Source organism: Aricia agestis, chromosome Z (genome assembly GCF_905147365.1).
Source record: "Aricia agestis chromosome Z, ilAriAges1.1, whole genome shotgun sequence".
In the NCBI taxonomy this organism is placed as follows: Eukaryota; Metazoa; Arthropoda; class Insecta; order Lepidoptera; family Lycaenidae; genus Aricia; species Aricia agestis.
In genome coordinates this window covers 13,704,838-13,719,854 of record NC_056428.1, presented here as the reverse complement: position 1 = coordinate 13,719,854, position 15,017 = coordinate 13,704,838, and the positions used below count along the sequence as shown (strand labels likewise).

General features: G+C 37.9%; 1 protein-coding gene across 2 annotated transcripts in view; it reads left to right on the top strand.

The window, feature by feature from the left end:
- Window positions 1–532: 532 nt before the first annotated feature.
- Window positions 533–15,017, top strand: part of LOC121738593 (lysophosphatidylcholine acyltransferase) — a 40,997-nt gene continuing 26,512 nt past the window's right edge. For both annotated transcript variants that reach the window (XM_042130754.1, XM_042130753.1), the window contains exons 1-2: window positions 533–814; window positions 9,427–9,572. In XM_042130754.1, the coding sequence (XP_041986688.1) occupies window positions 698–814; window positions 9,427–9,572 (263 nt within the window). In that variant the 5' untranslated portion in view covers window positions 533–697. The remainder of the gene's footprint in view (window positions 815–9,426; window positions 9,573–15,017) is intronic.

Here is a 15,017-nt window from a genome sequence, read left to right as displayed (position 1 = left end):
GTAATTCCCATACTATTACCGTATTAAATTTGGTTCCTTTTGATCTGTCATGTAACGTCAGCCTAGTACCGCTCAAGGTCACCTAAATATTGCAAATGTATTGAAATGTGTACGGTACACTTTTTTGACAAGTATTGTGGAGCATGTTTTTTGACGGAGTTACTTTTCCTTAGTTTTTATTATTCGTAGTGTGTTCGTACCATAAACCTATAGTATATAATAAGTCGATGGCTCGTACTTCGTAGTATTGAAGTCATAAACTTAAGCAGCCTCTACACGTTGGCCGTGTTTGCCGAACAGAAGGGGACGGTGCGATACCAGAAAGAAAGATGCAAATAATTCAATCTCTTTTTTTAGTATAGCGCCGTCCTCTTCTGTTCGGCAAACACGGCCAACGTGTAGAGGCTGCTTTATATAATATTGTCGATTGAAGTATGAGTATCCGAACGTCGGTCGATAACTGTCAACTTGCTGTCAAAATTGTCAGCCAATCAAAATTTATCCGCAAAAAATAGTTTCTTACTGTTCGCAACGTGGGGTGTACGTCGATTTCTTCCATGAATATTATCTGAAATAATTTGATATTTAATTCATTAACTACCAAATGTTACTAATTTTACCGGTATAAGTGGGAAAATGTGCGTCATGTGTAAATTTTGACTAACAAGGGAAGAGTTCATTTTGTGATATCGTGAAAATGAATGGTAAAATGCATAGTGAAACTGGCACTTTCTCGTCGGACGGTATGCGGGCCGAAATATTAAATCCTTTCGTTCACAAACTGGAATTAGAGAACACGTATGAAAAAATCAGGGTAAGTTATATACTTTGATACATAACAAACTGCATGTTTGTGTTTGCAACGTAAATGAAACACCATCAGGCAAATTGCGCAGACTCTGTGATGATATTATATTATAGGTAAGAAAGCTTTCGCACGAGAAAGTGTTGGTTCTATGATGTTATGTCGAAGTTTTATTGCTTTACTGTTAGCTGTGCTAGTACAGCTCATCTCAAAGACAATAATTCTTTAGCACAGTAAACACAGACTAGAGACTACTACTACAAGGTTTAAAATATTTTAATTTACATGTAATCAATGTAATTGAGTCTTTCGTCTAACCCATTGATTCCCAAAGTGGTCCAGGTGGACCCCCAGGACGGGAGCCCGACAGGGGTCTGTGCTTGCGTGGAAGAAAAATGGGGGTCCACAAGGCGTTAAATGGGGTCTATAAAAATTAGGTGACCTGACTTCTTTGAGTATAGGTAATATAATATTAGCAGATTAAATATTACTGAGCGAGGAGATTTACAGTTATACTTAACTAAACTCAAGCCAAATATTGATATAATTTGCTGCCAATTCACCAAGTATATCCCTCCCAAATTACTTATTACTTTTATGTCCTCATTTTTTACCATTGTAGAAATTTAAATTTCGATTATATTGCAACTGTTTTTAAAATAATAATCATGGTTAGTTTTGATTTGAGTTTTCATTATTGATTACGAGCCAAAAAGGTCAAAAAAATTATGTTTGTTGTATGGGAGCCTTTAAATATTAATTTTATTTTGTTTTTAGTATTTGTTGTTATAGCGGCAACAGAAATACAAAATCTGTGAAAATTTCAGGAGTCTAGCTATAGTGGTTTTTGAGTTACAGCCTGGAGACAGACAGACAGACGGACAGACATCGAAGTCTTAGTAATAGGGTTCCGTTTTTACCCTTTGGGTACGGAACCCTAAAAAAGATCGATTTTTGTAGATTTTGTAAATAGTTATTATGTAGAAACTAGAACACTATATTATAGGCCATAGAGTAGGAGGTTAAACCCCAATTTCACCAACCAATTTTTAAGTTAATGCTCCGATTTAGGTATTACGTTACCTCTTTCGTTGTTCTTATGAATGAAAGAGAAGACATGACATTTTAACAAGGTGTTAACACTTACAGACGCTGGTGAAATTGGGGCTTAGCTTACAATAAATTAATGTGATCTGACAGAACAATGCCATGTATGAAATTGTTCTTGTTCTGAATAATCTTACTTAACAGCACTGGTGGTATCTTGGTCATAATAATTTTTTTTGTGATAATCAAGTATCAACCTTTTTTTTAAATCCAGTTAATGGTTAGCGGCGCAAAATCGAAAACAAAAGGCCATTACAAAGTAGGCCTTGGTTGCTTGAAAATGCTTTCCGCATCTGATTGCAGTCATTAACGGGATTCGCCAAGCGTATGGTCTTATTTCCACTCAAACCTCATAGTGCTCCAATCCTTGCTTAAAGGGACACCCCGACATTCGACACCGACAAAGGGGGTAAAAGGTACTCCAGTTACGTAGATGTGACAGCGTGCTCCGAAGATCTGCTGGACCGAGTGGGCGACTGGAGGGTCCCACGAGTTCTGACCACAACGGCATATCCTTCGGCATCAAACAACACAAATCCACAGGCACGAACATAATACGGACTACACGCATAAGGCAAACTGTACTCAATTTCGTGAGAAACTGACCCAGCTGATGTCAGACAGACAATTGACTACGTACAAGACATTGACACAATACATAGCACACAACAAATAGATGAAGCAATAGACAGATACACATAAGCCAGACATGCAGAGACACTATGCCGACCAAGAAACACACACCGAAATTCAACTTGTCGTGGTGGAATGATGAGCTCGGAGGCGCCACAAGGAACCGCAGGATCCGAAACGCAGCCCCTGATCGCAGAAACCGCGTAGTTAGATTGTACCTGGAAGCGAAAGAGAAGTATGAAAAGGCAGTAAAAAAGGCTCAAGTAGCAAGCTGAAAGGAGTTTTGTCGAAAACAGGAAATAGAAGGGGGTCTGAGAGGGAGACCTACAGAGTGCTGGGAGGGAGAAGGATCTGCCCCTAACAAGGGGCGGTAAGACCCTCGACGCCCGAAGCTCCGCAGAATTGTTGGCGGAAACCTTCTACCACGAGGATCTGAAAAGTAGTGAGAATGAGGAACATCGACGGATACGCCGGCGTGCAGAGTCCTTAGACTCCGAACAGCCGACGGGTCAGGACGACCCTCCTTTCATCATGGAGGAGTTGAAGAGAGCCGTAAGGTCCTTCAACCCCAAAAAGGGCCCCGGGTCGGATGGTCTCACGTCCGACATCTGCCAGCTCGCTGTAGAATGTAACTCGGAATGGTTCCTTCATCCTTGCCCTGCTGAACAAGTGCCTTACTGTCGGCTACTTTCCTGAACAGTGGAAGCAGGCGACAGTGGTGGTACTGAGAAAGCCGGGCAAGGAATCATACCGTACCAAAAGCCTGTACCTGTTCTCATCAAAATCTTCGAGAAAATGCTGGTTGTCCGACTTAGGTTCTACCTATTGCCCAAAATAAGCCCCAAAGGAGCACCGAAGACGCCCCCTATAGGTTAGTGAACTACATCAGAAAGAAGAGGGAGGAGAAGAAAATTTCTTTGTGGTATCGCTGTACATAGAGGGGGCCTTCGACAGTGCTTGGTGGCCAGCCATAAAGGTTCGGTTGGCTGAAGTTGGGTGTCCGGAGAACCTGAGGCAGGTATTCAGTAGCTACTTGAGTGGGAGGAGTGTGATATATGCTGGTGTGGAAGTGAGCAAGGGGACCGACAAGTGGTGCTTACAGAGGGGTTCATCGGTGGACCGATCCTGCGGAACCTTTTGTTGGACCCGCTGCTATGGATGTTAGAGGAGATAGATGTTTTAAATCTGGCTTTCGTGGACGACATTGTCTTGGTGTTTGAAGGAGATACGGCTCTTAAAATAGAGATGAAAGCCAATAGGGTATTAGAAAAGATCTGGAAATGGGGGGAGCTAAACAAGCTGTTTGCCCCCCACAAAACATGCACCACACGCATAGGTTAGATGAATTTTTTTTGTTTCAGTTGTACCTATGGGGACCCCTAAAATTTTTATTAATTTTTCCATTTTTGTATCAAAATCTTAATGCGGTTCAGATACTACATCTACTTACCAAGTTTCAATAGTATAGCTCTTATAGTTTCGGAGAAAAGTGGCTGTGACATACGGACGGACAGACAGACATGACGAATCTATAAGGGTTCCGTTTTTTGCCATTTGGCTACGAAACCCTAAAAATTAAAACAACAAGCCCGATTTTGTTAAGGGGATGGACGTAAAAAAATCCTTGCTGCTTGAACCATAGATGACGAACCCAACGCAACTCTGCCAGCTATCGGCCACATCGCTAAGACCTAAGAGAATATGTAAGGATGACTTAATATGTTCGGTTTTCTGAGTTCTGAAACTGACGCCTTCCTGGCCAGTCTAGGCCATCCCGATTCCCGCAACACGGGATACTAGTCAAACCAAGTAGCGCCAGAGATTCGAGCTTTGACTACAACATCGATTGTATACTGTCTTCACTTTCATTGCATTATGATGAGGAAACTATCTATGCGTAACCAACACAAAAACAAACTATGCAATGGTAAAAGTAGAAAACAATTTTGTCGACCGTAAGAGAAAGTTGCGTGCAACACACGCATTTGTTGGTCTTACGTAAAGGTTCGATAATTATTACTTTGTGGCTTACTTTTGCTCTATAACGGTGCGGAACCCTTCGTGCGCGAGTCCGACTCGCACTTGGCCGTTTTTTTATTGTTGTACATCTGGCGTTCAGAAGAGCTCGCGTGCAAATGTATATTTTCATATAGCTCTGTATCTTAAGATACGAAGATGTAAAAATATACACTATAGCTGTTGTGTGTGGTCTCCTGGCGATTTCTATAGAAAGATGTATCGTGCTATAATATACATCTTTACATTACCTGCTCTGTCTGTGACACCCTGTGCGCTGCGGCTATATAGCTTCTGTTGAATGTGACCAGGCATTGCGTTGCGGTGTCGACTCTAGTACGTAGTACTTATAACTCAGTGATGACAAGGGTATTTCCGGATTAGCTTTAGGATTTCAAAGTTAATGCCAAGTTCAATGATGGAATAGTTATAACTACAAAATGTGTACATAATATAATAAATGAAACAAGTGTGCATCATTGTGATACTTATTATATATTTGTAATTTAACCGGCTCAGTTTTATTTTCTGGTAGTTTTCTGCCCACATTGGTTTAACGACCTGTGCCGCCGCATCGTGTAGAGCAGTGGCTCCTAACCTTTTCAGAGCTGTTACCCCTATGGCCTGTTAGAGAAACTGATTTTACCCCATAAAAATATTTCAAGAAATCAATACAGGAATTAATTACCCCCAGGTTCGGAACCACTGGCGGAGAGCGAAATGTAACCTATAGGCCTAGTTTTTAAGCTGGTATTTTATTTGTTTTTTTTGTCGATTGCGGTCGCTTGCATAAGGATCGAAAAATCAGGGGGTTAATTTTTACGCAGTAACATAAATTAAATAAATTGAATAAACGAACATAATATTATATATTTTACTTCCTTCATTCTTGTTGAATGTTAGTATTGACTACAACATTATTTGAGGAATGCGTAATGTTTGGTTACGAGCGCAGTATGTGACCGTTAAACATTTTCTAATATGCGTAAATAATGTGCCACTTTGGCCCATAGTGTTATAATAGTACTTGGTCGAAATGTGGCACATCGCCCTTTACATAAAGATGCGACTTTACATCCATACTTCCATACTATTAATAATCGGCCAAGTGCGAGTCGGACTCGCGCACGAAGGGTTCCGTACCGATATAGAGGAAAAATAGGCGAAAAATTGTGTTTTTGTATGGGAGCCCCCTTAATTTTTTATTTTATTTTAATATTATTCCTACATATTGAAGTAGACATATAATTAAGGCCTTTGTGAAAATATCAAGTGCCTACCTGTAGCCATTATTGATATCGAGCAAAAAAGGCCAAAAAATCGCGTTTGTTGTATGGGAGCCCCCTTTAAATATTAATTTTATTTTGTTTTTAGTATTTGTTGTGATAGCGGCAACAGATATACACAATCTTTGAAAATTTCAGAACCCTAGCTATAGCGGTTCTTGAGATACAGCCTGGAGACAGACAGACGGACAGACAGACGGACAGGCAGACGGACAGACAGATGAACACACAGACGGACAGACAGACGGACAGACAGACGGACGGACAGACAGACATCGAAGTCTCATGAATAGGATCCCGTTTTCACCCTTTGGGTACGGAACCCTAAAAATGCAAAAGTGTATTTACCTTACACCGGTCACCGCTGAACCGATTTTGATTATTGGTATGCAAATATGTACTTGGTGTCTCAAAAAAGAACATAGGATAGTTTTTCCCGGAAAAATGTACGGTGCCCGCGATTGACCAAGGTTGAACATAAGCAATTTAAGGCCAATATGCCTCTACACACTACAGTCTACATGTTCGTAATGGTTTTATTCTCCATCATGGACGTACTTGATAAATTCCTTAAATAAGAATGTCTGTAGCCGGACTAAAGACGCGACATTATATAAAACATAAATCGCTACGTATAAAACTCTGTCCGGTGTAGATGCAGAATCAGTTGGCAAAGCCTTATCATAAGCACATTACAAGTGGAAACTCAATTTACTTCAGAATAGCAACAAGAACCATGAAATTAGTATAGTAATTTGATGATATTCCTTATAATATTTATTGGCTTGTGAGTACAAAAGGTACTACCAATTATGAATTCATTGGATAATGCGACACTGTTTAATTTCTGTTTCGATTCGTAGGCATTCAATTCGATCAGGACTCAGGAGTTAAACTGTTTACACACGGCGCCGCACGTAACACGTAAACAGCCTAAGTGTCACAGACGCTACAAGGCCTACGTAGTAGGTATAGATTTAAACTGTAGACATAAACTTAAGGTGCCGTTCCGATCTTTACCGCGGCTAATCGCAACCGACAAAAATTCAATTAAAATTTCAATTTATGACAGACTATAATATATGTCATAAAGTAGGATATTAATTGAATTTTTAGGACTATAGTCATAATATCTTAATATATATATTTCTTGTGTGCGTGTGTATGTGACTGAACTCCTCCTAAACGACTGGACCAATTTTGATGAAATTTTTTGTGTGTGTTCGTGGAGATTCGAGAATGGTTTAGATTTACAGTTTGGTCTACTGGAAAATGTTTTTTCAATTAATTTCTTATTTATAAGGAGTTGTTGATTTTGGAATGTTTTACATTAGATCCGGCGGACGGCGCTATCATCGCATTCAATATTATTCTATTTCAATTTTAGTTTGTCCTGACAGATGGTGCTACGATTAATTTGAAAAAAAATTTGTTATTCAATTCATGTGCTGATTAAAATATTAAATAAATAACACATAGGCTACAATTTTAACCGACTTTCAAAATGGGGGAGGTGTTATGTTCGTTTTCTTATATTCAACGATTACTCCGCCGTTTGTTAACCGATTTTCAAAATTTTTCTTTTGGTATATAGGGTATCATCCCAATTTGGTATTATATTCAGAAAAGTGGTGATCTGATGAAGGATCCATAAGTAATCGAGGGAACTCCTCAAAACTTATAGGGAAACATATGGTGACTTCGGTTTCGTGAGAAGTATTCTAAGCATATGCTACCAACAAGTAAGATTTTGCACCGAGATATACCTGGTATACCGTGGTTCGGAAGGTGCTGAGAGAATTCCTGATTCTTTATAGATACAAGTTTGGGAGTTTCGGCGTTGTTTTAAGAACAGAAAGCATATGCTACTATGCAAATTACATTCTTCATCATCATCATCATCATCATCATCACTACCATATTATACCATTTCATAGTCTTTTAGATCGAGACTCGAGTTTGTCAAGCGATAATTAAAAAAAATCTTTATCTACCTAATATTATAAACCTGAAGAGTATGTTTGCTTGAACGCGTCAATCTCAGAAACTACAGGTCCGATTTAAAAACTTATCTCAGTGTTAGATAGATCATTTATCGAGTAAGACTCATCATTTATCGAGAAGGTTATATTATATTATTACTCTAAGACTAATACGACAGAAGAAACTCAGGAAAATGTGGGAAAAACGGGGGAAATATTTTTTATGGGAAAATGTACCTACGGATTCTGTAAAATTTCTAATTTACGCGGGCGAAGCCGCGCGGGACATCTAGTAGTCATATAAAGTGGCATTTTAATTGAATTTTTCGGAACGAAAAAAGATCGGATCTTCACCTTAAGTTTATCTCCACAGTTTGTCTATACTTTCGCATTTCTACTGGTGGCCGTGCTAGCCCGGCTGGTGGTCGCGTTTATAATTTGCCGTGGCACGGCATGGCACGGTATTACCACAATAGACATAACTACCAGTACTTTGACTGCAAAGAGACGGACGAGTACCAATACCTGTCAATTCTGTCGGGTTTCAGAAGGAAAACAACGGAATAATAATTCGTTACCTACTAATAAATCCAGGATTAATATCATTAAGACTCTACATGCATATGCGGACTGCATCGGTCGCGCAGACGGAAGGAAATCTAATACGTGTGTCTTCATTTTCCTCTCAAGTCTCAACGTTTGGCATTGCTAAAGGTTTACTTGAGAGCCAGCCTCGACATTAGCAAAGGCCTATTAAAAATTTAAATAAAGAAGTATAAGCAGTTTGACAACTATTTTTTTAATAAAGCTTTTTTGCCGATTAATAGCAAATTAAAAGTAAGTATACAAGGTCGCTTATACGAGCTTATACGATTTTTTCTTGTTTCCTAGTTCCTACAAAATGTAGAGCAAAGGCCTTCAAGGTCTCGAAAACGTAATACAATCTACGTGTAATGTTGCAATTTGTAACGTAATATTTAATTTGCATAATGGCATTTGCTCTACAAATTGATAAGCTATCATCACTATCGAAAAGCATGATGATGACTTTTTGAAAGTATTTCCTTTTTGCATGCAACAACACTGGTTCTAAGGGCTCATCTAAATACATTAGATGCATAATCCTAAAAACTGCATGTGTGTTCTAGAATGAGGGTTTTTAAGTTCGTGTTATGCATAATAACGCTGTTCTGTCACAGTCTTTGTCGTTTATTTCCTCCTATTTTGTCCTATAGGGTTCGTAGCTTCGCCTGGTGGCAGTGCCGAATTTGTATTTCTTGAGTGTGACTTTTAATTTCCGCCACCCCATGTACGAAATTTGTCGGCCTCTATGGACGCTTCCGCGGGACACTGGACACCTAGGACACTGCCGTCCCTAGGCCGAGGCCCATTACGGCCTATTTATAAATCCGGGGATACCTAGTGGCAGTGCGGGTGGTAGGTAGGAATTTTTGTCAATTTTTATTGACAGTTTTTGAAAACACCGGTCTACCAGGCGGCACTTCGTGAGGGTCTATCCCTAGCGGCAAATGAAATAAAGAAAACCCTCTTTGGTGTCCATAGTATAAGTTCTAAATTTTCTTCTCTTTGGTTCCAGACGGCGATATTCACGGTGATCCTGCTACCGTTCCGTGTCGTGGTGATCCTGTACCTCATAGTGACAGCGTGGTTCCTCGCCTGCATCGGCCTGTACGGGCTCAGCGAGGCCGACCTCCGCAAGGAGCCCATGAAAGGATGGAGAAGGTAAATAGACTATCAGACAGACTAGAGCGGTCAAGCGTTCAAGCGGTCAGTTTTGCGTTCTTTGTGTTGTACGTTACATAGATAATATATTAACACAGGGGGCGTTCTGACCGCGTCAGAACTGCTCCTGTGTGACTGACCGCCCGAACGTAGAATGCGAACGCATGATAGGTAGGTAGGTATAAATGGACCTGGCCCGAGCGCGTGCAGTCTTAAAGCCGTACTCAGGGACATTTAATAAAGATTAAATTTCAATTTAAAGAAGAAATTGACTGATGGCTAAAATGGAAAATGGAATGGAAAAATGGAAAAAATGATGGCTTATGTCAAAATCTTCATTCAATTACAGTTATGTAATTATTATTCGTGTCTGAGTGCGGCAGTTACTCTCAAATAGTGATGTAACGAATGTTGGATTTTTCAGATTCGCGAATGCGAATGCGATTGCGAATATTTATCTTCAACATTCGCGAATGCGAATGCGAATATTTTAAAATTTCATAAAAAGCGCGCGTAAAATGTTCGACAGGTTTGACGTTTCGTGTCGGCTATGTTTAAATTGAACATAACCGAACCGATATTGCTTATAGTCAAGAAAGTGAAGAAATTAAAAAGTGGCAACATCGTAGTGTCATCCCATTTTTCTTATATTGATTTGAAAGGGAAAGACACTAAGATGTTGCCACTTTTTACTTTTTCTTTACTTTCTTGACAGACTATAATTGAATGAATTTAGTCACAGAAAGTTCATTCTAAAAGTTTTGTTTTGTTTTGAGGTTAGTTTTATGTTTTATGTTACAAGTAAGTAATTGTTTAGTTTTTTAGTTAATAGAAATTGTAAACTTTATTTAAGAATGATAGTAAAGTAGTAATATACTACTAAATGAATGCAAACCTTACATAGTTGTAAGGCTGATAAATGTTAGATTTGATAAGATCTCTGAAGTTCTTTTTTCATAAATGACTAATGAGGCTTTAATTTACAATGTAGAAGTATGATTTAATAAAAATATCTAAGTGTTATCTATTGTATTATTATATTATTTCAAATGCATGCATATAATAATTTCCTTTTTGATTATTAAAACATTCGCTAAATAATTTCCTTTTTGATTATTAAAAAATTAGCATAATTTTTGCGAATGCGAATGCGAATGCGAATATTGAAAAATACGCGGATATTCGCGGATGCGAATATCCGTTACATCACTACTCTCAAACAGTTGCTATCTTAGTTCGGAAGTTCGGCTTGATTCCGCCTGCAATGTGTTTTAAATTACCGATGACGCACCATGCCGAAATTCCGTCGCGTTATATTGTATGCGTTTGACATTGCTGACGTAATCATGCGGAATTTTCGCCACGGAAATTTGGCATAGCGTGTTAAACTGTGTTCAGACACTTACGCATGAGCGTGCATGCGGTCGAAGAAACATTCTAGGTATGAGAATTTTTGACCCCACGGGGTCAAAAACACGATGCGAAATGCGAATTTGAAAAATTATGTTTTAACATCACTAAAATATTATTACATTATTTATGCAGTTCAAATATTTTTGTGATCACAAAAACAAATGAGTATAATCGTGAGAATCTAAATTCAGGTTAAAATGTATTATCTTATATCTTTAAACGAGCAATTCTTGTATATACATAATATAGCCGATTCCGAGATTCCAATTATGTATATATATATATAATTGGAATCTCGGAATCGGCTCCAACGATTTTCAAGAAATTTAGTATATAGGGGGTTTCGGGGGCGATAAATCGATCTAGCTAGGAATAATTTTTAGAAAATGTCATTTAATTCGTGTTTTATGGAATACCGAGCAAAGCTCGGTCAAATAGTTAGTTGTTCTTATAAATTACAATATCATTCATAAGCTGTTAAGCTGTGGTTAAGCCATATTTTATTAACAAATATTCTTGTTCTGCTCGCGATTCTTCATTTTCAATCGGAAAATTATGCGATTTTTTAAAAACACTCGATAACATTGTCATTGATAAAATTTTAGTTTACATTTTATAAAACAAAGTCTAGCGGCCTTACTAATAAAAAGTTACACAGCGTGTATAGAGGATGTATAAGATTCTTTCTACTAATAATATTTTTTTTTGACATAAGGCCTATATAGCGTTGTTGTAACTTCCATACAAATTTCCACAACGTTAATACAAGGCATCACCCTAGTTTAGTGGTGTTATAGTGTGTATATAAGAAAGATCATGATGGCGGATGTTCAATCAGCTGATTAGTATGTAAAGTCTCGTATGCTTTCAGCTTTAGCGAATTTAAAAATCCTTTTCAGCTCAATGATTTTGAATTCAAATTTAAATATAGGTTTTCAAAACGATATACAGGGTGTAACAAAAACAAGTGATAATACTGTAGGGTGTGTACGTGTTCCTTGTAGAGAGTTCACTGTGAAAGTAGCAACTCTGAAAGACGAAAAAAATTTTTCACTTTTGTATGGGCAACGGCCCGAGCGTCACGAGTTTCCCCATACAAAAGTGAAAAAAAATTTTGGTCTTTCAGCGCTGCTACTTTCACAGTGAACTCTCTATAAGGAACATGTACACACCCTAAAGTATTATCACTTGTTTTTGTTACACCCTGTATAAAAGTACATGGGCTCGTCAGGAAGTACAGGACGATGCGGCCGATCTGCACGGACTGAGTCAGCAGTCGGTCACCAAAGAGTTGCCACAGCATTAGGCAGACGAGCTGCAAATGTCATTTATATGCCCTCTAACATATCGGAACAGGAGGAAGTAATTTCAGGATTTAGGGAAATTTGTGGCTTTCGAAATGTTATAGGTGCGTTCAATTGTACACATATCCGCATTAAAAAGGTCGGAGGTTATTTGGGCCAATTCTATATAAACAGAAAAGGTTACCCGTCACTAAACGTACAAGTGGTATGTGACTCGAAATTAAAAATACGCGATATTGTGGCCAGGTGGAGGGGCAGCACCCACGACTCTTAGCACTTCTCCATTGTTGCTTTATTTCAGCAACTGCTCTTTCCTTATTGTTTAATTCATTGAATCTAAAAAGAAAAACATCATCAGCTCTTCATTCGTATGTATATATTATAATAGAAAACATAGATCAAAGGTGTTAAAATTATTATGTGCTTCTTTCACCTTCGTAAAACTTGCATCCAAGCTTCTTGCTTTTTTTTTATTAGTATTTGTATCGCAAGATTTACTCTCTATTATCTTTAAATTTTCTTTGATGCATTCTTTCAACAATAACTGAAAAGAAAATGCTAACATAACGCTAACGCCTCACATTAAAACTAAACAAGACAAAAATATTACTTTTGTATAGAAAACTTACTTTTTCCTCAAGGTACCAGTTTGCACAACGTGACCGTTTTGGTTTTTTCATATTTTCCAACAGAATAGTAAAAAACGATTAGATTTTAACAAGTTTTTGATATAGGTAGAAGGTAAATATAATAATAATTACTATTGCAATACGAATTGCGAGGTTTTTGATTTGTCAAAGACAGGAGCGGGCGGCGGTGACAACTGACAAGTGACAACAGACAATAATAACTTTGACATTAGCGTTGCGTTCAAAAACATTGAAATGAATGTCATAGTCGACAATTATATTATTAACGAAATTCACGTACTGTATTATTAATATTAACTAAAAATGTTTAAATATCGATCTTGTGTCCAATTACCAGGTTCATAAAAATATAAGTCTACAGTCTATGGTATGTAGTGCGATTTTAGTTACACAAGGTCTTGAATGTCATTATTAGTAGAGCTCTGTATAGACCCTGTGTAACGACTGTGTATAGCTACACACCCTCTATAACTATCCGCACGTTAAATTACCTTCCTTACACATCAAGCGGGCATAAAATTTTTCGCGTCCACCCTATCGTGTACCCCACACGATAGGGTGGTCGTTGGATAGGTTTTTAAAAATATTATGAGTATTCACTATTCATAGATCATTTTCGGAATTAGGGATCCCCCCACACATCAAGCGGAAGCACAAATGAATTTTTTTCGCGTCCACGCCATCGTGTGGGGTGTCGTTGGATAGGTTTTTAAAAAATATTATGAGTATCTATGAATAGATCATTTTCCGATTTAGGGATCCGTTTGTGAAATATTAAGTTTTAAAGTGGAAAAAATCGTTAGGGGCCTGTGTCCCCTCCTTCTACCAGCTAAACTGTTGCTTCTGGAAATGTGAAAAAATTCACGGGAGTAGGAAATATGCTGAATTTAAAAGAAAAACTATCACGGCTAAGAATACTTCATAAGTTATTGAGTAATAGTCGATCAACTAAAAAAATGTATTCGTAGAAGTACAAAGGAACTTTTCGTTCAAAATAATTTGAACGTAACTGAGATGATATTGTTAGTAGTGTAAAACACGTTATAAATGTCCATTCATTGCCCATACAAAAAATATCAAAAACTAGCGGTACTACGGAACTCTATATTGCGCGTGCCAGGACACGCACTTGGCCGGTTTTCTCGTGATAAAAACTATGTTCTTTCCCGGGATTTAAATTACTTCGTTATATTTACAGTTATAGGCTAAAGCTAAGGTGTGATGAGATAATTACAAACAATCTCACTTTATAATGTTTGTTAGTATGGATTGTGACTATTGACAAATGTGTGTTGTAAGTTTGCCTGCAAGCTCGGTGACCATGAAATTACGCACTAGGTAATAGTTTTGAATGTGCAATCTGCACATTGTACTGTCAACTGGTCCGGTTTATCACTTTCCGATCTTAGTACCTACCTACCTGGAAATAGGGCCCAAAATTGGTATACTGACTGTATCGCATTTTGTGGTGGATTAAGAGCCGCGCCACACCGGAATGGTCGTGTGATTTTAAACTTTATCTTCATTATTGTAATACATAGTATCGCTTGAGACTTCTCAAGCGATACACTAATATATATTCTGTGGCGATACTATGTAATACAATAATGAAGATAGAGTTTAAAATCATATGACACTGAAAGTGCTCGCCTCGCCGCTGCCATTCCGGTGTAGCTTGGCCCTAAGTATAAGGCAAAAACTGCTTATATAATAAGAATAATAATTAAGAAGCAATAAAATGAATAATATTGTGAAAGACACTATATTATTTGAATGGAAATTAACAAGGCAAAAAAATACTTAAGGCCGTCCCCCGAGTAAACGACCTTGGCCATACATTTGCCGCGTTCCATTGCCGAGATCGCATCAAAATCCTATTTTTTTACTTAACTTAGTTCAAAATTGTCCTAAAAAAAATTTTAAACGGCGAATATGTAGTATATGATATTGTCGATCTATTGGCGTGTGTTTCAAATAAAAGTAATTTGTAAATCCTAAGGAGATGCTGAATGTATGCTTGAATTTTGATAAATTGGTTTTACTTTGGAAGCTGATATCATGAGTATAATAAAGAAAAT